We start from the raw sequence: 24,732 nt of genomic DNA, 5'->3' as shown, positions 1-24,732 counted from the left end.
ATTGTTTCTTGCATTTTGTCTATTCTATTTCCAAGATTCTGTATCATCTTTAGTACCATTATTCTGAATTCTTTTTCAGGTAGACTGCCTATTTCCTCTTCATTTGTTAGGTCTGGTGGGGTTTTATCTTGCTCCTTCATCTGCTGTGTGTTTTTCTGTCTTCTCATTTTGCTTAAATTACTGTGTTTGGGGTCTCCTTTTTGTAGGCTGCAGGTTCGTAGTTCCCGTTGTTTTTGGTGTCTGCTCCCAGTGGCTAAGGTTGGTTCAGTGGGTTGTGTAGGCTTCCTGGTAGAGGGGACTAGTGCCTCTATTCAGGTGGATGGGGCTGGATCTTGTCTTTCTGGTGGGCAGGTCCACGTCTGGTGGTGTGTTTTGGGGTGTCTGTGGACTTATTATTATTTTAGGCAGCCTCTGTGCTAATGGATGCAGTTGTGTTCCTGTCTCGCTGGTTGTTTGACATGGGGCCTCCAGCACTGGAGCTTGCTGGTCGTTGAGTGGAGCTGGGTCTTGGCGTTGAGAAGGAGATCTCTGGGAGATTTTCGCCGTTTGATATTACGTGGAGCTGGGAGGTCTCTTGTGGACCAGTGTCCTGAAGTTGGCTCTCTCACCTCAGCGGCACAGCACTGACTCCTGGCTGCAGCACCAAGAGCCTTTCATCCACACAGCTCAGAATAAAAGCGAGAAAAAGTAGAAAGAAAGAAAGAAGGTAAAATAAAATAAAATAAAATAAAGTAATTAAAATACGAAATAATTATTAAGAAAAAAAATTTTTAAGTAAAAAACAAAACAAACAAATACAGACGACAGAACCCTAGGACAAATGGTAAAAGCAAAGTTATACAGACAAAATCACACACAGAAGCATATGCATACACACTCACAAAAAGAGGAAAAGGGAGAAATATATATATATCTTTGCTCTCAACGTCCACCTCCTCAGTTTGGGATGATTCGTTGTCTATTCAGGTATTCCACAGATGCAGGTACATCAAGTTGATTGTGGAGCTTTAATCCGCTGCTCCTGGGGCTGCTGGGAGAGATTTCCCTTCCTCTTCGTTGTTCTCACAGCTCCTGGGGCTCAGCTTTGGATTTGGCCCCGCCTCTGCGTGTAGGTCACCGGAGGGCGTCTGTTCTTCGCTCAGAGACGAGGGGGTTAAAGGAGACGCTGATTCGGGGGCTCTGGCTCACTCAGGCCGGGGGAGGGAGGGGCACGGCTTGCGGGGCGGGCCTGCGGCGGCAGAGGCCGGCGTGACTTTGCACCAGCCTGAGGCGCGCCGTGCGTTCTCCCGGGGAAGTTGTCCCTGGATCCCGGGACCCTGGCAGTGGCGGGCTGCACAGGCTCCCGGGAGGAGGTGGTGGAGAGTGACCTGTGCTCGCACACAGGCTTCTTGGTGGCGGCGGCAGCAGCCTTAGCGTCCCATGCCCGTCTCTGGGGTCCGCGCTGTTAGCCGCGGCTCGCGCCCGTGAGGCTTTTTAATTAAGTGCGGCCGCCTCCGTGGCACCATCACTGTGCCCCTTCCCCCATAGGTGACTTAATGGGGACCCGGGCAGTAACCTCCTTATTGAGGTCCTTCGACAACGCCAGCCTGAGGTCCAGGGTCCTGCCTTCTCCTTTGATCTGGGTACAGGGACCAGCAGAGCACAGCCCCCGGGGCCTTAGGGCCCTGCGGAGAGACAGGACGACCTCACAGCTTGTTCACCAACCAACCTCCCTGTGTCCGTGGGTCCCTCCCTCTTCCACGGCCGGGTCTCCTGCTGGCCTTGTCAGCCCCCAAGTCCAAACCCACCACCAGCCCGCCACCAGCCGGCCCCGCGGGGCAGGAAGGTCACCCGTCTGGTCCCGTGGCAGCGCTGGGAGCCCTGGCTGGTGAGGGGCGTCGGCTCAGAGGCGGGCTGAGAATTACGCTGCTTCGGGCGAAGCGCCCGGTGGCTCCGTGCGTTTGAGACGCCCATCGCCACGGTGCGTCTGAGTTGAAGGTCGGAAGATAACGGGGCATCCGTTTCCCGACACTCGGCATTCCTGGGCCCGCAGCCCTTACAGGGGAAAGGCCTGGATATTTAGAGGAGCCGCTCAGCCTGTCTGAGTCAGGCCAGGCCAGCGTCCTCCGAGGCCGCCGCAAAACAGCTGTTTGTGTTGGCAGAGCTGCCTGTATCCATTAGCCCGATGACTCCCCTGGCTTTAGCTTGGAGCCTGAACCCAAAGCAGAATCTCAACGAGAACCCTCCCCACAAGTCCTAAGCCAGCCACCCCGCGGAGCTTCCCAAACAGTCATTAAGCTTCCCAACTCCCGTCTGTACATACAAGTATGCCCACTTCACACGCAGCAAACTGAGGCAGAGCCCTCCACTGGCTCAGATCTGGGGACTGGGCTGTCACCCAAGTGATCTTGTCTCATTGTCTAGCCTAGAAGCAGGGGTCATCCTGGATGAACTGGGACGTATTCCCCCAAGCCTTGGATCTGGGTCAGTCATCGCCTGCCCGTGGCCCCAAGGCCACACCCCAAATGAAAGTGACAGCAGCAGCACGGGGCCCACAGAGAGCTGGACCCCAGGGGTCCTGTCGATGGGGACAGTGACCTCTGTCTCCAGCCAGATCTGTGCCCAGATCTGGAGATTTCTTGAGAATCTGAAAGTGCAGTATTTCTGTGAAAATGTGGCAATGTTGTAAAGTTACTAATCAATTAAACTTTCTTTAAAACACTGCCCAGGCCAAATAACTCATGTGTGTGGAGTGGGTTTAGGAACACATCTGGACCGTTTACCTAGATCAGCATAGTCTGACGGAAATGTGATGTGAGCCACATATGTGATTCTCCGTGTTCTAGTTGCCACTTTAAAAACGTAAAGGTAGGGAGTTCTCCCTGGTGGCCTAGTGGTTAGGATTCCAGGCTTTCGCTGCCGTGGCCCAGGTTCAATCCCTGCTCGGGGAACGGAGATCCTGCAAGTTGTGCGGCGAGGCCAAAAAATAAGTTAAAAAACTAAAAATAATAAAACGCAAAGGTAAATTACAGGTAATTGTGATAATATCTTCTATCTAACCCAATAATCCAAAATATTATCAGCGCACTGTGCATCAGTATAAGGACTACTAAGGAGACGCTTAAGTCTTTGAAATTCTGGGTGACTCTTCCCTTAGAGCACGTCTTCATTTGTACTCGAACTATCTCAAGAGAGGGCAATTCGGACAAGCTCCCATGGGATCTGGGGCTGCGCAATGGGACAGCTCGGCTTGACAGCCTATCAGATTCTATGTGATTAGCATTTTCGGTAGCACTTCCATCGCCAGCACGTTATTTCCCCAGCACTCAGGCCAGAAACTCCACTCACCCAACCCCCATCTTATCCACCAGGCAGAGAGCATTTCCGAATAGCCCTTGAATGCATCCCTTAAAAGAAAATGTCCTCAACCTCTTTGACCTAAACTGTTTGAGTGGATACCTACTAAACCTCTCTACCTTCTGTCTGTACACCCTCTGCCCCAATCCCTTCACACCGCTGCCGGAAGGACCTTTTGAAAGCCAGCATCTGGCCCTAGGGATGCATCTCTGCTCCCCAAACGTGCTACAAAGCTTTGAGACCCCGTGCCTTTGTGTGTGCTGTTCCCTCCACTTCGCATGCCCTTCCCCCTTTCTCAGTCTTTGGGATTCCTACCCACCTTTCTAAGACTGTTGAAATGTTGCCTTTTCTGGAAACCCCTCTCCTATCTTCCAAAACAAAACAAATCATCCTTGCCTTTATCCTACCAGCCCTTCTCTAGAAGACTCGTCACGCAGTCCTGAACTTTCACGTGTGTCCTCTCTTTCCTGCCGCTACTAGTTATTAGAGCACTCGGTAGGTAGTGCCGCAGCCTGCCCAGGGTGGGGTCTAAGTGAAGTGCACCCCTAGGGCTGTGTGGTGCACAAGCCGTGTAAGTGATGGAGTGTCTTTGTATCAGGTACTGCCGTTCGCCTTTACATGTTACCGTTGCCCTGAGTCCTACTATTATTTTGTTGTTAAGAAAACCGGGGCTCGGAGAGGTGAAGCAGCTTGCCCAAGGTCACAGAGCACTTACGCGGTAGAACTAGACTCCAAACCCAGGGATCTGGTCCAACCACTATGTGAGGCCACTTGGGAATTCCTGAATGGTGACAGGGAACAGGACTTCGTAACATTCTAGCACCGTGGCTGGCACTCAGAATGTGCCACGTGCTTACTGAGTAAGGACTGCAGGAAGATGCACTCCGGGGCTCGGTGCCCAGAACTTTGCCTGCCGGGCTTGTTCTTGTCTTCCACATTCAGGACAGATGTCACCTCTTAAGAGACCATCCCTGACCACCCCATCAAAGCAGTCACCCTCCCGCCACTCAGAGGGCTCCAATATATCACAGAGCTGGGACAATCAAAGTGCAGTAAGACTGGAAAATCTGCCCCATAGACACAGGCAAATAGAATCACGTGTCCCTGTGATGACCCCTCTGCTCTGAGAGGCAGCAAAGGCTTTCTCCAAAGGTCCAGATAATAAATACTTTCCACCTTTCAGTCTGGACAGTCTGTTGCAATGACTCAACCCTCATTGTCTTGGGAAAATAGCCATCTGCAAAATGTCAAGGAGTGGGTGTGTTTCGATAAAACTTTATTTACAAAAGCAGGCATTGGGTGGATCGCAGGACGTCGTTGCCAGCTCCTGCTTCGTTTAAGGAAAGAGTTGTCATATAAATAAAAGAACCAGCAGACGGCTAGCACGGTGTTTAAACATTGTCCTGAAATATAGGGCAGAGGCACATTACGTAGAGGATTTGTTCACGAAGATCTTGCCTTTTGTAAATCTGCTGCATAATTCAAGGCTAATTTTTGCAAAGAAGTACGTCTCAGGAAGGACCTTGTCAGTATTTCTAGCTCAAAGGGGACAGAGCTGCAGCCATAAATGCAGTACTATTGACTTAGTCTGCCGGGTTTCACAGGATTTGATTTTTTCAATTGAATTTTAAAATTGGGGTGTAGGTGCTGCTATGTATAAAATAGATAACCAACAGGGACCTACTGTATAGCACAGGGAACTCTGCTCAATATTTTATAATAACCTATAAGGGGAAAGAATCTGAAAAAGAATAGCTATATATGTATGTATAACTGAAACACTTTGCTGTACACCTGAAACTAACACAACATTGTAAATCAACTATACTTCAATAATATAATAAAATAAAATAAAACTGGGGTGTAGGTGACATTTTTTCCAATTTTGTTTTAGTGAAACTCTATTAATATTTGTTGTACCAACCTAGTTGACATTCACATAATGTGAATTTACACAAAAGGCAGCCACCTTTTGGTGGCATCTGCCTCCCCCACCGGCCGTAATCTCCCCAAGAGCAAAATGCCATCTTCCCACCCACCCCTTTCCTCCAAGTGGGGGTCCCGTGCTTGCTGCGTGGCAGACACTCAACACACACACACACACACGCACACACACACGCACACGCACACACGCACACACCCATGATCTGAACGGAGGATCTGTTTTACCTCTAAGAGCAAATCAGGAAGGAATAAGCTTCAACTACAGCTGTGGCGATTTCAGGGAGATACCAGCGCTTTCTGATTACAAAGAATGTTAAACGCTGCGGCTTCCGGTGGTTCTGCAGTCTTTTCTCTGGAAACTCTTTGTGTGTTTGTTTGTTTTGTAACAGCCATTCATGTTGGATGGCATAGAGACCCGACCTGGCAGGAAGCAGAAGGAGGGAGCAGGAAATATTCCCGATATCCTTCCAAACTTAGCATCTAGGATCTGAACATTCCTTCTTTACAAAGTATGGCCTGTGCCTTTTTTTCCATACCCTGCACCAAGCACTTAAAATTCACATGTCACCGTGGCCTCGTAGCTTTAATAAACCACATCAAAAGCATTTTGCAAAGATGCTTCTTCCTCTATGAAACCTGAAGCCGTAAGTGGACCTGCTATTAGGCTGGTAATTAAGCCGCTCCCTGGGCCCAGTGGATATGCATTCAACCTGCCAGAAGATGATGCAACGCATGCCTTCCTCAGTGGGATCCTCAGGGCCTGACTCCCGTGTTCCCCCAGATACCTCGCTCCAACTCTGTGTGCAGCCGGGGAGGTACCAGCGTGTGAAACTCGGTTTCAACCACAAAACCCAACTGACTGCAGCAAACAGCTCTCACCAAAGAGCCACGGGGTGACCAAAAAGACGGCTTTTCCCACTGTTCTCCCTGAGGAAAATGCAGTCACTGCAGTCAAAATGCCGTCTCCCTCAGCTCACTGCCTTGGCTGTCCTCTGAGACACCAAAACAGACCTTACAGATGCCTGTCCAACCCCTGTTATTTTCTCCCCTGCCGATGAGGCCTGGCCCTGCTTGGGTACCTGCCCTCCTCCCCAGGGCTCCAGGGCTGCATCCCATTTGGTCCACGCCAATCACAGGGCTCTTATTGCCCCAGCCTTTGTCAAAGCATCGCCCTTTAAAATCCCAGATAGAGGGAACTTCTCTGGTTTAAGCCAGCTCCAGTTGAGTTTTGTCACTTGCTAATGAGACTCCTAACTAATGCAATGAAAAACAAATGCTCTAATACTAACAGATACCAACGTTGATGGGTGCCCCGTGCTCGATACCATGATAAGCTGTTTGCATAAATTCTTTCATGTAACCCTCCCCATAACCTGTTGAGGACATAGCTCCCATATCACAGGTAAGGAGCAGACGTTCAGAAAGACTTAGTAAGCTATCTAAGGCTGTCTACAAGGTAGGCACCAGCCCTCGTTTGAGGTAGGAAAGGCTGGCCCCTCTCAGCAGAGGGCACACACCTCGGTGGAATGAGATTTCAGGATGCTTCTGCAAATCGGAAGAAGGGGCAGACACAGGCCCAGGCCAGGGAGCATGGTTTAGGAGTGAGGTAGCGGGGGCTGGATTGCAGCTCCCTTACCCCCGTAGCTAAGTGCCTTTGTGTGGGTCACGTCTGCACACCTGAACAGAGTACAGCGGATGACCCCACTCCGATGTCGCGCCACCAAGCCTGGAATCTCCATCCATCTGACCCCAAAGCTTCTTGACCAGTGTGTTAGTTAGGGGCCAACCAGAGAAACAGAACCTACAGTAGGAGGTAGAGAGAGAGATTTATTGCAAGGTATCAGCCTACGTGATTTTGAGGGCTGCTGGCTGGGCAAACTTGAAATCCACAGAGCAGGCTGGAAACCTTAGTTCTCTTATGATCTTTCACATCTTGGTACGAGGCCCACTCACGTTATTGAGGATAATCTCCTTTACTTAAACTCAACTGATGTGGATGACAATCACCTCTACTAAACACCTTCCCAGTAATACCTGGATGCAGGTTTCATTGAAAAACCTAAGTGTCCATCATCGGATGAATGGATAAAGAAGATGTGGCACATATATACAATGGAATACTACTCAGCCATAAAAAGAAACGAAATTGAGCTATTTGTAATGAGGTGGATAGACCTAGAGTCTGTCATACAGAGTGAGGTAAGTCAGAAAGAGAAAGACAAATACCGTATGCTAACACATATATATGGAATCTAAGGGGAAAAAAATGTCATGAAGAACCTAGGGGTAAGACAGGAATAAAGACACAGACCTACTAGAGAACGGACTTGAGGGTACGGGGAGGGGGAAGGGTAAGCTGTGACAAAGTGAGAGCGTGGCATGGACATATATACACTACCAAACGTAAAATAGATAGCTAGTGGGAAGCAGCCGCATAGCACAGGGAGATCAGCCTGGTGCTTTGTGACCACCTAGAGGGGTGGGATAGGGAGGGTGGGAGGGAGAGAGACGCAAGAGGGAAGAGATATGGGAACATATGTATATGTATAACTGATTCACTTTGTTATAAAGCAGAAACTAACACACCATTGTAAAGCAATTATACTCCAATAAAGATGTTAAAAAAAAAAAGCAAAAAAAAAAGCTGGAGACAATGGCCTGGCCAAGTGGACACATCATGCTGACCGTCACAACCACCTGCGATCGCTGCTCTTCTCACCGTGTCACAGGTGTTAGGCTGGAAGGGTCTCTGGTCATCTGTCTCCATCTGCAGGGGTGGCCCAGACTTGCCTGGTTCCCCCTTCGTGTCCCAGCGTGATTAGTTATATGGTACGTTAATCACATATAAATCAAACCCTGCGAGCTTTTTGACCCTCCTGCAGGATCTGTAAAGCTGCCCTTTCCTTTCTATCCCACCTCCTAAGCTCTGGCATCTCTGCTTCTACCGTCAGAGGCTGAAGGGCAGCGGAAGGGAGTGATGCGGAGCCTGGCTTCAGGGTCTGCCTAAGGTCTTCAGGCTGCATGAGTGACTTAACCTCTTTGAACTTTAGTTTCCTTCTCCATAGCACGGAGATAACGATAGTCCCAACTAGGTGGGGCTCTAGCAAGGATGAAAAAAATGACAAAATTCCTAAAGGGCTGAGGACAGTGCCTGGCCGGTGGCAAGTGTTCAATAAACGAGATCACCATGGTGATCAGGACGCTGAGGATGCCCCTCTGGTTCCCTCACTTCCTCCTGGTCCAGGCAGCATCTCTCCAGCCATAGTCCTTGTGATGTAGCTGCCCAGAGTCTTCCATCACACAGGGGCATCCTAGGACGGACCCGTGCATCTCGCTGCCTGTATACACGGGACGGAACAGGAGGAGGTTCCTCAACGTCTTGAAATTATTTTCGATTTGTAATTATTACGCAGACTTTCAGGAATGAAGGGAAATAAATATTTTCTAATATTCAAGGAACAAAAAAAGGTTGAGTCTCCTCTTTCAGCTGCAACCTCGGGGATTTTGAGAGGGCACGATCTTTTGTGTAGGATGTCAGTGTGGAAAAAAGTCACCCACAGAATCATTGAAAAGACATGCATTGGGCATGGTTCTTGGTCCTGGGAATGCAGAGAGGATCGAGTTTGGAAGTTCAGCTTGAAAATTAGACTTTGAATACACATATAGATTTATATATCTGTATTTAGATTATATAATTAGATTATGCATTTAATACATGTATATTAGACAGAAAGAGAGAGAGAAGGGGAAAGACGTTGTCAGAAAAGAGAATCTTTATTCTTCAAGTTACCATTCTTAACTACAAGAACAGTCACAAAGACCTTCCCAAGTGTTATATTATGAAAAAAAAGGGTGAAATGCATGCAGGGACAGCAAAACTATCTTCCCTACCCTATTCTGGGCCTTAAAGAAAAATGGGATTTTGCATTTGAATTGTCATTTACAAGGAGGAGAGCGGAGCAGGTGATCTGAAGGAGTTTCTTTTCTGGAAGTGAAATTCACAAGAGAAACGAACTGTTTCTGAAAGCAGCAGAAATTCATCACCGCCTTTCAGATCTAGGCTGGAGGTAAAGGGGAAGCAGACGTCCTGGAAAGGGATCTGCAGCCGCTGAGAGTGGTTCCAGCAGGAGGATAGGGACTCCGCAGCTGTGTTGCGAGGCCCACCCCCATCTTTGCTTCCAACTTGTCAGCTGCTTATTCCTAGTTAAATTCAAGGAAGCAGAGGGAAGCTATAAGTGTAGCAGTTGGACTGGAAAGAAAAAGACTCGTAAATGATGCTATGGGCAGACTATCTTGCCTTCTAACCAATGACGATAAATGAAGAAATTAACAAAGAAAAGTCAAAAGGCGACTGACCAGAGTTTATACACTGGTTAATCCCAGTGCCAGACACAGTTCGAAGCACTTTGAGTTGTCTCACTTAATCCTACCCCAGACCTTATAAAGGAGGTGTTGGTATTATCCTCATTTTATAACAAAGTTCAGAGAGGTTAAGTAACTTGCCTGAGATCACACAGCTGAGGCCAGGGGTAAACCAACACAGGAAACTCACACGTGGTGTTTCCTCTACCTTTTCCTCACCATTTGTGACCCTAAAGAATCCCTTCAAACACAAGAAAGCAGAACATCAAAATGATAAGAAAGTGGCAGATGCCTCCCAGTCCAGGAGGAAAGGAAAAAAAAGCCATAAACCAGGGCTTTGTCCTTCTACGGGCTGCTGACATGATACCAAAACAGGGGCCCTTTCTGAGAGTCGGCACTGAGTTCCTGCACACCTCCTAACCAGGGGCAGGCAGGGCAGTGGAGGGAGCTCGGAGCCCACTGCCCGGTTTTGAATCCTGACTCTGCCCCACCAGCCGTGTGGTCTTGGCAAGTTACTCAGACTCCCGAACTTCAGTTCCTCACTGGGAAGTGGGAATCTCCCCTGGACCTGCTTCATGGGGTCACGTGAAAGGCTTAGAACAGTGCCTGGCATGGGTCAAATGCTCAATCAACGTTTACTCTGGTTAGCACTTTAATTATTGATGTACATGATTATTGGCTTATATTATTTCAGGCCTAACATTGTCATTGCCCAAACCCCCTGCTCACTAATGTCACGCCCTGTTGCATCCTTGATGGTGCTCTCAGCTTCCACGGACACTGCATTGCAACCATCATGACAGCTGCGGTGAACCCTGCACTTGTTAGCATTGCTCTAAGTGCTCCGCGTGTATCACAGCACAATCCTCCCCATGCCCTGTGAGGTTGGAACCCCACTGCTGCCCATTTTTCAGATGAGAAAACTGAGGCATGGAGACAGGAAGGAACTCTCCCTAGGTCATGAGGCTAGAACATGGGGCAGGGGATTAAGACCCAGATCCTACATAGTCACCACCACGGGTTAGAGCTGCCCCTGGTTTTGGCAAAGTGGTTTCAGACTCATCAGGGCAAAACTGGGAGGTTGGCTCTTTTCCCTTTCTTCTTAAGGCAGGACCAGGCTTGTGGGTGTATCCGCTCTGTCCCTGAAGGGAAGGTCTCCCCATCTAATCCGCCCCCCTCACCTGTGCAGGGGCAGCGGCCTCTGGAGAGGGTGGTACTGGCCTCTTTCTTAGCATCCCATCTCAGGACAGGCAATGAAAAAGGGTCCCAGGGTGGAGGCGCAAAGCAGAAAGGAAACAGATGGGAAGGTGAGTAATTAAATCAATATACACCCAACAGCCAAGGGGGGGAGGAGGGGGCGGGGCAGAAGCAAAGCAATCCCATCCAAAACTGAAGTCTGAGCTCCTATCATGTGTGTTCATTTCCAAAAGGCCGTTTCTTAAAGCTGTTTGGAATATAAATGCAAAACAAAACAAAACACACACACCCCATCCCTGCAACACACACACGCACGCATACACACAAGGATGCCCTTTTGTTTCATTTTTCTGGAATTCTGATTTTTCTTCCCATAGAATTCTCCTCCCACCCCCCGAAGCAGCTCCGTACAGAATTACAGGTTTAAGTACTTTGATGGGGCCGGTTCTGTCAGAGGTGAAGGGTCAATTTGTTTGTATTTTAGAGCAGACGTGTGCTAAGCCTTCCTATATTTTAAACAGATAATGTCCTTGTAATCTGGAAGCACTTACATCGAAGGCCGGCTTTGTCCCCTTTTTCAGCGTGTGTGTCGCTCTCGCCCGTCTCTGTTGAGATGAAAAAGAAATACTGTATCTTTAAATTAGGAGGCGCCGGATAATGAATCTTGGGCAGTGAAAAGGCTAATGCCATGTGGAGGAGAAGGAGTTTAATCTAATTTAGTTGGAGGGTGTCTGTCTGCGGTGTTGTTTTTGGAGTGTGGGAATAGAGGGGAAAGCTGTCCCCTTGAATGGTCGCTCCAGCGCCAGAAGCAGTGGGGAGCCGCGTAGACGCCAGTGATCCAAAGCCGGGCCTTGAAAGGGGGATTAGAGACATGCTCTGATTTGCAATTCACACTAATGCACCCCGTGGAACCTTTGGTAATATTTCAAACCACGTTTCAAGGGAAGTGGCCTTAAAATCGCTGTCTAAATTGTGCTGGGGAGACAGAGTGCCCTCCAGTCATCCGTTTTATGATGTGGACGCTTTGCTGTTTGTTTCTCATCGCCCCACCCCCATCTCAACCTCTTCCGACGAGTGTTTTTAGGTGGAATTGAAACTTCTGTGCCCGCTGAATCTGCTGCAGCTCGCCTGGCTTCTCGGGTGGCGCACGCTGTGTGTTTAGTAAAGCATCCCTTCAGATGACCAAAGGTATTTTCCTTGGAGAAAAATGTGGGGCGGTAGGGGTGGGGGGAAAGGGCACGCTCGCTTGGTTAGAAAGCAGAATTCTCCATGCCTGCTTTTTTTTTTTTTTTTTTTTTTTTAAATCTGATAATAAGTGTCTGCAGAAACGTAACCCAAGAGGAGGTCAGGGAAAATGGCGCCTTTTGGTATCAGAGATCGCTCTGCATGTCGGGCAATTATGAGCATCTCGTTCTTACTTGAAAGGAGAATCGGAACCGCGCTGATGAAATACAAATATTGATGATAGTAGGAGATAAAAGAAGTAACACCACGCTCACTTCATGGGATCATCAAACATCAATGTGCCAAGAGAGATGCTCCCAGCAACTGTTCCTGGAAAACACAGATAACCTGAACCACTTTCTACCTTCAACTTTATTAACACCCTTCTCCTTTCCTAAACTCTGCTGATATGCTACAAGTTCACTCTTGCAATTAGCTTGTAACGTGCTAAGTCTATGGTTCAATTTCTCTCTATTGCTGAAAGAGCTAATACTTTTTATCTGAAAGAGATTACTGTGAGTTTTCTCAAATCTCATTTCAGAAAGATCTCACACAGTGCTTATAATTTCCACTGACTAGAACACCGTAAGAGGAGATACCACTTTGATTTTTAGCAATATCTGTGTCAAAGTGTTTTCTACTTCGGACCTCGCTAGAACGAGATGAAACTCTGCCTCTCTCTCAATTCCCTTCCATCCCAAAATATTTAGTTTTCCATCAAAATATTGCCTGACTCCTGAAATCATATTCCCATTCAAAAACCTTATACTTTTCTGGGCAAACATTTGCAAGAACTTGAAGGTAGTTAATGTTTAAGAGTGTCTCTCCCATATATATATTTTTAGGCAGTTGGGGTGAAACATATATATATACAAATATATATATATATATATATATATATATATATATTCCTTGTCCCGGCATGTTATTTGAAATCATGTTTAATTATAAAGTTTCATTAAAAACCTTTGCTCAAAATTTTAGAGGCCTAATAAGATTTCCATTAATTTAAACATATCGCTATTCCCACGACAGCCCCAAATGCTTTCTTTTCCCTCTTTCATCCGTGGTTAAATATGTAAATAAAATGTCTAAAGTCATTCTTCAAAGAAGACAAAAGAAAAAAGAGCTGAGGGGAGAGACAGCCATAAAATTCCTCCCAATTCTCCATAACATTTGCCAGAGGGGGGCCAGTTGCCAGCCCGGGCTAAGCAGCAGGGAACCCGCTGCTTCTTAGAATCACACATCTCAAATCCCACACACAGGAAAATAAAATAAAATATCTTTTCAGCCGGAGCCATCAAAAGACCCTTTTCATTTATTAGTTACAGAGTTATCTTGCAGTTGGTGATTTCTCAGAGCCTCATTTTTCTATCATAATGTCTATTTGTTGGTTTCCATCTCAGCTGGGCAGAGCGAAGCACTTCTGCAGACATTTTTTCTAAAAAAAACGAGAGAAGAAAGCAATCTGAAGTGGTTGTAGTGAAAATAATGGGTCTGAACATGGCCGAATTAAAACAGCACAGAAAAGATCAATTAGGGGGCACCTTCTCAAATAGCTAACACCCCACTCCCGGTGTTTGGCACTGCCCCTGACTCTCTCACATTTATATTTTCAGAGCTTCTGAGGGAAGGAAAGGAAAAGGAAAAGAAGGAAAATGATGTCCAAGGAAGGATCTTGGCAAGGAAAATTCTAGAAAAGCCAAGGGATGTCCACTGAATCTTTTTTAATGGAAAGGTTTGGAAAACAGCTCACTAGACTCAAAAAATATATACACACGCACAAAAAAACGCCCATCCCCAAACAAACTAACTATCATAAGAAAACTGGCAGCCTTGGAAAAAGCATCTCGGCAAACAATCCAGTTGAAGGCGGTTGTTCTGACTGCCTTAGCGTTCACCTCGACCACCTTTTTCTCCACTCTCTTCCTCACCCGAACCTCTTCCAACACCTCACACTGAGATCCAGGGACACTGATTCAGTGCCCGGTGCAACTCCCAGCCTCATTCGTCTCAGTGTTTGCTGGATGGATGGATGGATGGATGGAAAGAAGGAAGGAGGGAAGGAAGGAAGGAAGGAAGGAAGGTGGATATGTGAGTTCTCCCAAGTTTACTAGATGTAAAATCCTGAGACTTGTTTCAAATAAAAGCCAATACTCTAAAAAGCCTTCTCAGAGGAAGTGCCCCACTTCTGCCCCCGCCGACAAGAAGCTTCCTAGCAGTAGTGTTTCCTTCTTCGGCGCTTCCTAGAAATAGCCAGGGACCCGCAGCGCCCGCCGCTCCTGCAAAGCCCCGGGGGTGGGGGGGAGGCGGGGGGGCGGCAAGACCGGGGGCCCCCCGCACCGACTCTCAGGGATGTCTGGACACACGGTACACCCCTGCAGAGGGCTAACCCCAGAAAGGCAGGAGGACAAAGGAGGCCCCGGTCCGCAGGGCCCGCTCCTCTGACCTCTCCTCCCGCCCGGGAAAGTCCTCCAACTGCCCCCGCTATGCGTGATCCTGGGAGTTTCCGGAAAACTTTAAGAGATCTTGATCTCGAGAGCGGCTAAGAGGAGAGAGGCCCGGCCACCCCCTAGGGGTCCTGTTTACTGAAGGGTTAATACAGGCAGCCAGGTGACGCGACGGGTAAGTTCTCTGGAGGTGGGGCGTGGGCGTGCGTGGCCGAAGTGACTTCGTCCCCAATTGGCGCCCCCCATCCGAGGGGGGTGATCTAAGGGCACTGGGCCAGGGCGCTCCCTCCGCACCTTTTAAGAGAACTGAGAGGCACGGGCGCCTCCCCTTGCCCGGCGAGTTGGGGACCCTCGGAGCGAGCTGACTCAGCGCCCGCCCACCTCCCACCCTCAACGCCGCAGCATCCCGCGGGTCTGCAGCCCAGGAGGGAGCAGTCGGGCAAATCACTGGCCAAATAATATAAATACCCGACGAGCGAATGACTTCCTATAATAAATAAACCCAGCCGCCCAGAAGAAATCAGCAGCCCTGCCTGGCGCGAGGCCCCTCAACTCCGCGGCGCTGTCGGGGGCGCGGGTCCCTCTGCTACACGCCAAGCCCCCCACGGCCCGAGGCGGCGGGGGGGGACCTAAAGAGCCCCAGGAAGCTGCCCGCCCCTCCCCCTCCTCCTCCCCCTCCCCGCCTTCTCCGCGGAGACCGCGGAGGAGCGGTCCTAAAATCTGGATTCCCAGAGCCCTTCCCCCCCGGCCCTTAGCTCTACTCTTTGAAATTTCAAAGAGACCCCTCCCCGGAGCCGGAGACCCGACGCAGGCCTGGTAACTCCGCAGCCTCGGGAAGATGCGAGCAGGTTTACAAGCTAAGGGGCCACTTTATGGCCGAGGCCATAAAACGCAAATCCCACCTCGCTTTGAAAGCGCCCTCCGCCCAGGACCCACCATAAAAACCAGGGGCGACGCGCCCCCAGCCTCGGCCGCGGACCAGCCCGCCCCTCCTCCGGCCAGGCTCCGAACTCCCAGTCACCCCGGCGTCCTTGGGCTGCGGGGGACGAGGCCGGGGGCTCCCCGGGAAAGGGGGCGCAGGCGGGGAGGCGGCGGGAGGCCAAGTTGGAGGCCGGCGCAGAGGGCGAAGGAGCGGCGGGAGGGACGCACGGGAGGGCGGCGGCGCGGGGCCGGGGGCCGGGGGCCGGGGGGCGGCGGCGGGAGCGGGCGGCCCGGAGCTGCGCTTTCTCATGCAAAGCAGCGGCGGGGCGGGGCGGGGCGCGCGGCCCGGGGGCGGGGCCTGTCACCGCTCGGCTGTTTCCCCCTTTGCCTTTTCGCTCGGCGGCTCCGGCCGGGACCAGATCTCCGAAAGGCTGCGGGCCGGGCCGGGCAGAGGCCGGCGCGGGGAGGGCGGAGCCGCCGCCAGCCGCCGGCCCCCGTGCGCCCGCGCCGCCCGCCCTCTCCGCGCGCTCCCACGAGAGGCCAAAGTTGGCGGCGGCGGCGGCGGCCCGCGCGCCGAGAGCTCCGGGGGTCCTGTCGCTTCCCGGTATTGTTCGCAAACTTTGCTTGTCTCCTCCGCGGCCTCACCTCGGCGGAGGCTGCGCGCGGAGAGCGGGGCCGGGGGCGCTCCGTGCGCATCGCTCGGGTTGAGCTGGGCGGGCATGGGCGGGGGCCCGAGCGGGGACGAGGAGCCGGAGCCGGCAGCCCGAGCCCCGGAGCGGCGGCTCTGAGGGCGGCCGACCTCCCCGCGGGGACACCTCCGACGCCACCATGCAGCGCCCGGGCCCCCGCCTGTGGCTGGTCCTTCAGGTGATGGGCTCGTGCGCCGCCATCAGCTCCATGGACATGGAGCGTCCGGGCGACGGCAGGTGCCAGCCCATCGAGATCCCGATGTGCAAGGACATTGGCTACAACATGACCCGCATGCCCAACCTGATGGGCCACGAGAACCAGCGCGAGGCCGCCATCCAGCTGCACGAGTTCGCGCCGCTGGTGGAGTACGGCTGCCACGGCCACCTCCGCTTCTTCCTGTGCTCCCTGTACGCGCCCATGTGCACCGAGCAAGTCTCCACCCCCATCCCCGCCTGCCGGGTCATGTGCGAGCAGGCCCGGCTCAAGTGCTCCCCGATCATGGAACAGTTCAACTTCAAGTGGCCCGACTCGCTGGACTGCAGCAAACTCCCCAACAAGAACGACCCCAATTACCTGTGCATGGAGGCGCCCAACAACGGCTCGGACGAGCCCGCGCGGGGCTCGGGCATGTTCCCGCCGCTCTTCCGGCCGCAGCGGCCGCACAGCGCGCAGGAGAACCAGCTGAAGGACGGGGGACCCGGGCGCGCCGGCTGCGACAACCCGGGCAAGTTCCGCCACGTGGAGAAGAGCGCGTCGTGCGCGCCGCTCTGCACGCCGGGCGTGGACGTCTACTGGAGCCGCGACGACAAGCACTTCGCCGTGGTCTGGCTGGCCGTCTGGTCCGTGCTCTGCTTCTTCTCCAGCGCCTTCACCGTGCTCACCTTCCTCATCGACCCGGCGCGCTTCAGGTACCCCGAGCGCCCCATCATCTTCCTCTCCATGTGCTACTGCGTCTACTCGGTGGGCTACATCATCCGCCTCTTCGCGGGCGCCGAGAGCGTCGCCTGCGACCGGGACAGCGGGCAGCTGTACGTCATCCAGGAGGGGCTTGAGAGCACGGGCTGCACCCTGGTCTTCCTGGTCCTCTACTACTTCGGCATGGCCAGTTCCCTGTGGTGGGTGATTCTCACGCTCACCTGGTTTCTGGCTGCGGGCAAGAAGTGGGGCCACGAGGCCATCGAGGCCAACAGCAGCTACTTCCACCTGGCCGCCTGGGCCATCCCGGCCGTGAAGACCATCCTAATCCTGGTCATGCGCAGGGTCGCGGGGGACGAGCTGACCGGCGTCTGCTACGTGGGGAGCATGGACGTCAACGCCCTCACCGGCTTCGTCCTCATCCCGCTGGCCTGTTACCTCATCATCGGCACTTCCTTTATCCTCTCGGGCTTCGTGGCCCTTTTCCACATCCGGAGGGTGATGAAAACGGGTGGGGAGAACACGGACAAACTGGAAAAGCTCATGGTGAGGATAGGGGTCTTCTCCGTGCTCTACACGGTGCCGGCCACCTGTGTGATTGCCTGTTACTTTTACGAACGCCTCAACGTGGAGTATTGGAAAATCCTGGCCACGCAGCACAAGTGCAAAATGAACAACCAGACTAAAAACCTGGACTGTCTGTTGGCCGCCTCCATCCCCGCGGTGGAGATCTTCATGGTGAAGATTTTCATGCTGTTGGTGGTGGGCATCACCAGTGGCATGTGGGTCTGGACATCCAAGACTCTGCAGTCCTGGCAGAACGTTTGCAGCCGCAGGTTCAAGAAAAAGAGCCGAAGAAAACCGGCCAGCGTGATCACCAGCAGTGGAATTTACAAAAAAGCCCAGCATCCCCCAAAAACCCATCTCGGGAAATATGAAATCCCTGCCCAGCCTCCCACCTGCGTGTGAATGGAGGGAAGGCCGGCGCGGAAAACTTTCCCAGGGAGGATGCAGTGGCAGAGTCAGAGCCAAACATGGTGCTTTTCTCCGTCGGTTGGTTGCTTGCTTGTTTTGTTCTGTTTTTTCTTTTTTTCTTTTTAAATAAAAGTAAAAGGAAAAAAATAAAAAGCTTTTACCCTGAAATTCAGGATGCTGTGATAACACTGAAAGTCAAAATGTACTTAAAGGGGTTTGTTTTGTTTTTGTTTTCAGTGAAGGAGAACCCTCCCAGTTAAGTAGCCTCTTGTGTAACTAATTTGTGGTAACATAGTTGATTCAGGCCCCCAGAAGAAAACTTTTGTTTAGAACCTTCCATAAATATACATCTGTGTGTTTGAGTTGGCTTTGCTATCCATTTACAAATCAGAGAAGAGATAACTTCTTTGCAAATTAAAGAGCCTCTGCTGAGTTTCAAAAAGGGAGAGAGAGAGAGAGTCACTGTCCGGCAGGGGAGCCCAGGGCCACCCTCAGGAAGGCTGCGTGTAGACAGCAACTTCTGTGCCAACAGGAAGAAAGAGAAAGCCTGACAACTCAGTACCCTCCAGTGGATTTGGAGTCACTTAAAAGAGACTCCAGCCTCCACAAATGGTCTTTCTCCGACATAGAAACTTCCACCAAACCTCATATTGGTCAATGCCAACGATGTGCAATACATTTTTTTTTCTCTTTACGTGAAAATCAAAAGAGAAAAAGTATTTTGCTGTACATAAAGACAACAAAAGAAATCTCCTAACAAAAGAACTAAGAGGCCCAGCCCTCAGAACCCCTTTAGTTTTACAGTTCGTGGCTTTTTAATGGAAACCAAGCCAATGTGACACACGTTTGGACTGATTCGCGGAAGGGTGGGTGGAGAGGGGGGAAGGATCCTTCAAAAGTGCCCAAAGGGCTCATTGACTCTTTCTATTGTTAAACAAATGGTCTCCATGAATAGACGCGGGAAGCCATCTACCAACCTTGGAGTTTATTCTCCTCACCAGGAAACGCCAGGAAAGAGTGGTCCTGCTGGTGTCTATCTGTAATATATGATATTTTTCATGCTTCACTATTTTATTAAAAATAAAAGATGTTCTTTAGTTTGGCGCTGCTCCCTTGTGCGTTGTTAGGTGACCCTTCTCAGTGCGTGGAGAGAACAGAGAAAACTTTCTCCTTCTGTTTGCTTTTCAAGCAAATCCTGCGTGTGCATCTCTGTCTAGAGGTCATTGGTTATCTATGTGAAATGGCAAATGGACGGATTCCAAAGTGGGCACAGGATGATTTAATTTCAGGCTTCCTCCATGCAGGAAGCGGCTGTGGTTGGAAGTTGTCTCTTGAGCGGCAGGATGCAAGGGCTCGGTTATAGCACAGTTCATTAAGGAGCAGCTTGGGTACCAAGCGGGGATACACTCGTGCCCCTGCACTAGGGTCTGGAGAATGGAGCCAGCCAATTAGGAGAAGTAAATCAGAGTAGGGCTCAGTTGACCTGCTGGGGTCAAATTGTACTGAGATAGAATGGTATACAGCCGTCCAAAGGATGCTGGCTTTACAGCAACTCCTGGACGCGTTTACAAAACAGACTGTAGGTCTGGACAGGATAAACTATCTGCTAAGAGTGCTGAGTCATCAAGGAGAAGTTCGTCTACTTTGCACACCCTCGTACTCGCTTCTCCTCCCGTGTTTGCTGTCTGAGTTGTGTGCTGTAGACCTGAAGTGGGCCTGGGTTCCTCTTGTCAGAGGCACCGCTAAACTCAAGTTCGAACCCAAGGGCACCGTTCAGACCAACTGCCCTGGGGATCTGGTAGCACAAGCCCAGCCATCTGTGGGTCATCCTGATGCCAAGGTCCAGGTTGAACAAAGAGCTCTTAAGCATTTTGAGCATTGATTAAACACTTATCAAGGATGGACAGAAGCCTGAAGGACAGGGCAGCCTGTTTCCTGCAGATGGTGTTTAGGAATTAAGCCTGAGGACCCAGGCCACCCTTGCATCAATGACACTAGAATTGAACAATGGTATCAATCTTTTTTTTTTTTTTTTAGGGGGGCTCGGAGGGGGGTTTGCTGTAGCATATACAGGAGCAGGGAACTTGGATGATTTGAGAAACAGCAACTAGGTAGGTCAGGTAATTTAAGGTTAAATCCAGAATAGCCTTCAGTGCATTAAAAAAGAAAAAACGTTTAAAACAAAAATGCCCACAAAGAGAAACCTATTTGTCGACTGTTCCCATGTAGCTCCCGAAAAGACTAAAGATATTTACGTACGTGTGTAAGTATGTCACGTACCCTTTCTGTAACTCCGAGGAAAAATAAAAAGGACATTTGGGGAGCTCGGAGAAGTCGAGGAAGGTAACTGTCAGAGCACTGCGGTGAGAGTCCAAGCTGGGTACGAGCTTAAAATACTCAGTTCTGAAATCATTAGACTAATTGGCGGTTTCGGGTCTGCCCGTGTTCAGGTACGTAGGCTTTTGACGGTGGGTCCAAGGGAAGTCAAGGCATCCATGAGAGCCTTTGCTGTTGTTTAGAACAGCGGTCCCCAACCTTTTTGGCACCAGGGACCGGTTTTGTGGAAGACAATTTTCCACGCACGGGGTAGGGGGCGGGGGCACGCTTCAGGCGGTCATGCGTGTGAGTGACGGGGAGCCGCTCACCTCCTGCTGTGTGGCCCGGTTCCTAACAGGCCACGGAGCCCTGGTTTAGAATGTGCAGGATTTCCAAAAGGACTGTTGACTTCCTTCGTTTGGAGACCTCCCCGCACCAAAGGCTGCGTGCGGCCTTTAGCTCCAGGAAAATGGAAACCTGCCTTGGGTGACAGATCGGAGGGGTGAGGTCCTGGTAAGAAGAAGCTCAAAGAAGGTGATGGGCCAAGGTCACGCTGCTGGCCACAGCTGTCCGCTCATTCTTTGATTCATTCCGTTATCCACACGCAGGTATCCACCACCCAGTGTATATGCCAGGGCCCGGGAAACAGAGAAGCAGGCTTTGGCTTCAAGAAGGTCACAGCCTGGTAGAGGAAACCTGCGTAGCTATAACGGGCGCTTGGGCACGACGCATCTTATATGTACTTATATTCTGAGTCAGGGACGCATCCCAGGGGTGGCTCGAAATTCACAGAAGGCAAAAGACTCCACTCGTATAATTTCACTGCAGGGTGAAATTGAAGCTACGTGTTGATGGTTGAGTTACACACAGGGAATAGAAAACTGCATGAGGACCTAGACTATGCCCGGCACCTCAGAGTCGTAATAATAACTACAACAGTAACAATGATAGTCACAGTGTAGCAGACCTTTCAGAACACTTCCTGTGTGCTGAGTGCTTGACAGTGTTGTGTCATTTAATTATCAGGACAATCCTTTCAGGTAGGTACTCTTATCAGCCCCACTTCATATATGGAGACCCGGAAGCACAGAGAGGTTACGTAAACTCCCAGCGTCATACAGCAAGCAATCAGAGCCGAAACAGGAACCTGGTAGTATGATAATAGATCGCAGTTCCGTACGTAATTGTTGAATGGAATGATAGCTTAGCCCTTTTTTTTTTTAGCTTAGCACTTTGTACCAGCTACTACGCGAAGCACTTTACATGCACTCATTCAATTCTCTAGCAAATTTTGGTAGAGCTATTCTTATCCCCCGTATTATAGATGAGGAAATTAGAGCACAGAGAAGTCAAGTCACTTGCCCAAGGCCACAGGGTAGCAGGCAGGGAGCCCAGAATGGGAACCCTGGCTTTGTGCCTCCAAACCTGCCCCTCTGACCACTAGGCCCTCCTGCCTCTCTCGGTGGTTCTGAGGACTTGACGTGGATCAAATCATTTCGTCTTCACAGCAGCCCTCCGTGCCTTTGCTGCAGGCAAAAGAGGCCCAGGATCACGTTGGCGAAGTACAAAGCTCCCTTCGCCAGCATGGGAGGATGGAAAAGCAGGGGGTGTGACAAGCCGCCTCTCTGCACTAGTCCTGAAAGTGAGCTGAGGACATAGCAGCGGGGATGAGGAGAGGGTAGATCGAGAGGCACTTAGAAGGGAGACGCAGCAGGGCTTCACTTTACGCAGAGAAGGAGCAAGAGGAAGTGGATGGTCAGGGAGGACCGTGTTTCTGACGTGGGTGGTCAGGGGACCAGCGTGAATGTCCCCGGGACAGGAGGAGATAAACAGAAGAGAATGGAGCGAGGCGTGTGATGAAGGAGGAAAGATGAATGCGGTGTAGACACTTGGAGCGTATCTGATACCTCCATGTGGACAAGGCTGTGATGGGGGTGTCACACAGGTGGGTGTCCAGAGATGGTCTGGGCTGCAGGGGAGAATAGTCAGGCGGGTGGGGGTCTCTCCAGGGACAGAGGAGGGAGGAGGACAGAGTGCAGTCAAGCCTTGACTTAACCCCTCAGGCTCCAATTCATTTTTATAGTAAAAGGATCGTAGGAGATGATGGAAATGGTCTCATCCAGAGTCAGCATATGTGATCCAGATAGAGATAAGGGGGAGTTAGGGGGCTGAAGGCCTGAGACCCCTCCTCTCTTACCCGCCCATGCCTGGGGCACTGCCTCTTTCTCTTTAACCCTTGGGCCACCCGAGCAAAATGGACGTGAGCCCCACAGGCTGGCATTCTTTAATCGTCGCACCTACTGAGCTGCTCCAAGACGGAAAACCAGAAAACAAAAATCAAGAAGTATTATCGAGACAATAGATATGATGCTATTGACCATATGATTTTTTAGAAGAGAGAGAGAGAAACGCAGCAAGGAATAACAGATCGGAGTGCAAACTGGCATCTTACACTTAAAGGACGTGGGGCTATAACACAGTTTAGGATTGAACAGTATCTGGCTCCAGCTATGCCCTGGTGTCCAGTCTGACGCAGCCCCTTGGGAAGTTGCTTTGCCCAAATGGAGGTGATAGTGGACCCCCTCCCTGGGCTGTCACTCCCTAGGTGCCCAGTGGTTTTAATAGCTCTCTATGCATTAATCTGTCCATTCCTCACCACAGTCCAGGAGATATGAGATTCAATAAAATCATATGTGTAAAGTGCTTCGAAGATTGTCGGCATTGAGTTCGTCTCAATAAACACTATTATGATGTTTATTTCCCCTCCCCCAGAAAGTTCAACCCGGCGCGCTAATAAGTAATGATCTTTAAAGAGAATGAGTTTTTGTTTTGTTTTTCTTAGAGAAACACTTTTTCCAATGCCCGTGTTCAGGTTCCACAGAATACCCCGCTGATCTTTCAAGTTTAAAAGGCAGGCACAGTGCCTCTGCAGCGGTGGAAAATATTCTCTGTCTTTCTCTTTGAACACATTCACATCATAGCCGACTTCCCAGGAAATCAGACCTCACGCGCGGACGACGCCTCTGTACGCAAATGGATAAGATGGCTGTAATGTGGAGATGGAGAAAAACGGCCAGACTTCAGGGAAACTCGCTGAACACACTCTGGCAACATAGTGTGGAGTGTTTTTTAATGTTTTATTAAGAGTGTGAAGGCCAAGCTGGAGGGAGGAGGGAAGGAGATGCGTTTGAAATCTGCAAAGAATAAGTTTCAGTTGCCGAGGTTGTAATTGGGGACTTAAACAGTCCCACCCCTACGAAGATGATGCTGTTAGATCCTGCACAATGGCCACAGCCCAGTCGGACTTTTCCAAAGTCACTGAGTTTCACTTTGTTATTTTAAGACATTTTTGGGGGGGGGGGGCGGGGTACCAGGCTGGCATTCAGGGGGCTTCGGTTTATAGGAAGGGATTCATTAAAATCCATGCTTGGAACACACCCACCTCCATCCCACCCAAAGGAAGTTTTGCAGTCGGTGGCTTCAGGGGTTCTGTAATGGTGGGAGAGGATGTTCTCAGGGGGTCTCTGACGACAGGTGGTGTCTCGAAACAGATGTCCCCAAAGGGAGCAATTTGTGGCATTTTAGGGACTATTTGCACTAAAAAAACAAAAACAAAACCCTTAAAAACCTATTCTAACAAAGTTTTCAATAGTTTAGGCAGAACTACAAAGTCATCAACCTGACAGATGATAAATCAGTGTCTGCTTTGGAAGGTGGGAGCCGGTGATTATGAGGTGCAGGTGCCGACTTTGATCAGAAGTGACAAGCCCTGGGGTTGGGGCCACTCTTCTCCCCTTCTCACCCCAGGGCAGAACAGCCCCTGTGTACCTTCCAGGGCCACCCCTCTCCTAAAACAGTTGGATTTTGTTGGCTTTGAGTAAGATACTTCATTTGCAAGGTGATTTTCTTCCTGCAGCTCATCTGAAGCCATATTCCTGAAGCTGTGTCAATATCATGTAGGTTTCATTGGCTTCCAGGCTCATAGCAGATGGCTTCAATTTGAACTAAATTCAGAAATAGTTTTGGCCAACTGAAATGTTGTTGTTGTTGTTGTTTCTGAAAGGGACTTTATTTAAAAATTGAGAAAATAAAATCCGCACACGGCATAAAGAGAACATGAGAGATTTGTGAGGGGTTTGTACTTCTGATTTTGCTATAATGGTGACACAGGTCGATGCGGACCAAACAAAAACAATATGGAGGATAGAAAAAACCAATTATAAAGTTTGCCATTCTTTTATGGGTGTCATGATTGCAACCCTTTTTTCAGTCAGCAAAACCCAATATGCAGCAATGCTCAGAGTATTGGGTCACATCTCTTGGGTAAACAGAGGATATTAGAAAAAACAGGAGAGCATCAAACAAAGTTAGATGTGTCATTTTTACTTTCAACCCACCTCTC

The 24,732-nt window shown here is 50.3% G+C and overlaps 1 protein-coding gene across 1 annotated transcript; it reads left to right on the top strand.

Moving 5' to 3' along the window:
- The first annotated feature begins 15,852 nt into the window (after positions 1-15,852).
- Positions 15,853-19,116, top strand: FZD10 (frizzled class receptor 10). The gene has a single exon (XM_004325176.3). The coding sequence runs from the start codon at positions 16,263-16,265 to the stop codon at positions 18,006-18,008; it is 1,746 nt and encodes a 581-aa protein (XP_004325224.1). The 5' UTR covers positions 15,853-16,262; the 3' UTR covers positions 18,009-19,116.
- The last annotated feature ends 5,616 nt before the right edge of the window (positions 19,117-24,732 follow it).

This window comes from Tursiops truncatus, chromosome 13, assembly GCF_011762595.2.
Source record: "Tursiops truncatus isolate mTurTru1 chromosome 13, mTurTru1.mat.Y, whole genome shotgun sequence".
In the NCBI taxonomy this organism is placed as follows: Eukaryota; Metazoa; Chordata; class Mammalia; order Artiodactyla; family Delphinidae; genus Tursiops; species Tursiops truncatus.
This window is presented reverse-complemented; position numbering and strand designations above follow the sequence as displayed.

Bases quoted from the DNA above. Each gene is read 5' to 3' on its own strand.
- FZD10 (XM_004325176.3), top strand. From the start codon at position 16,263: ATGCAGCGCCCGGGCCCCCGCCTGTGGCTGGTCCTTCAGGTGATGGGC.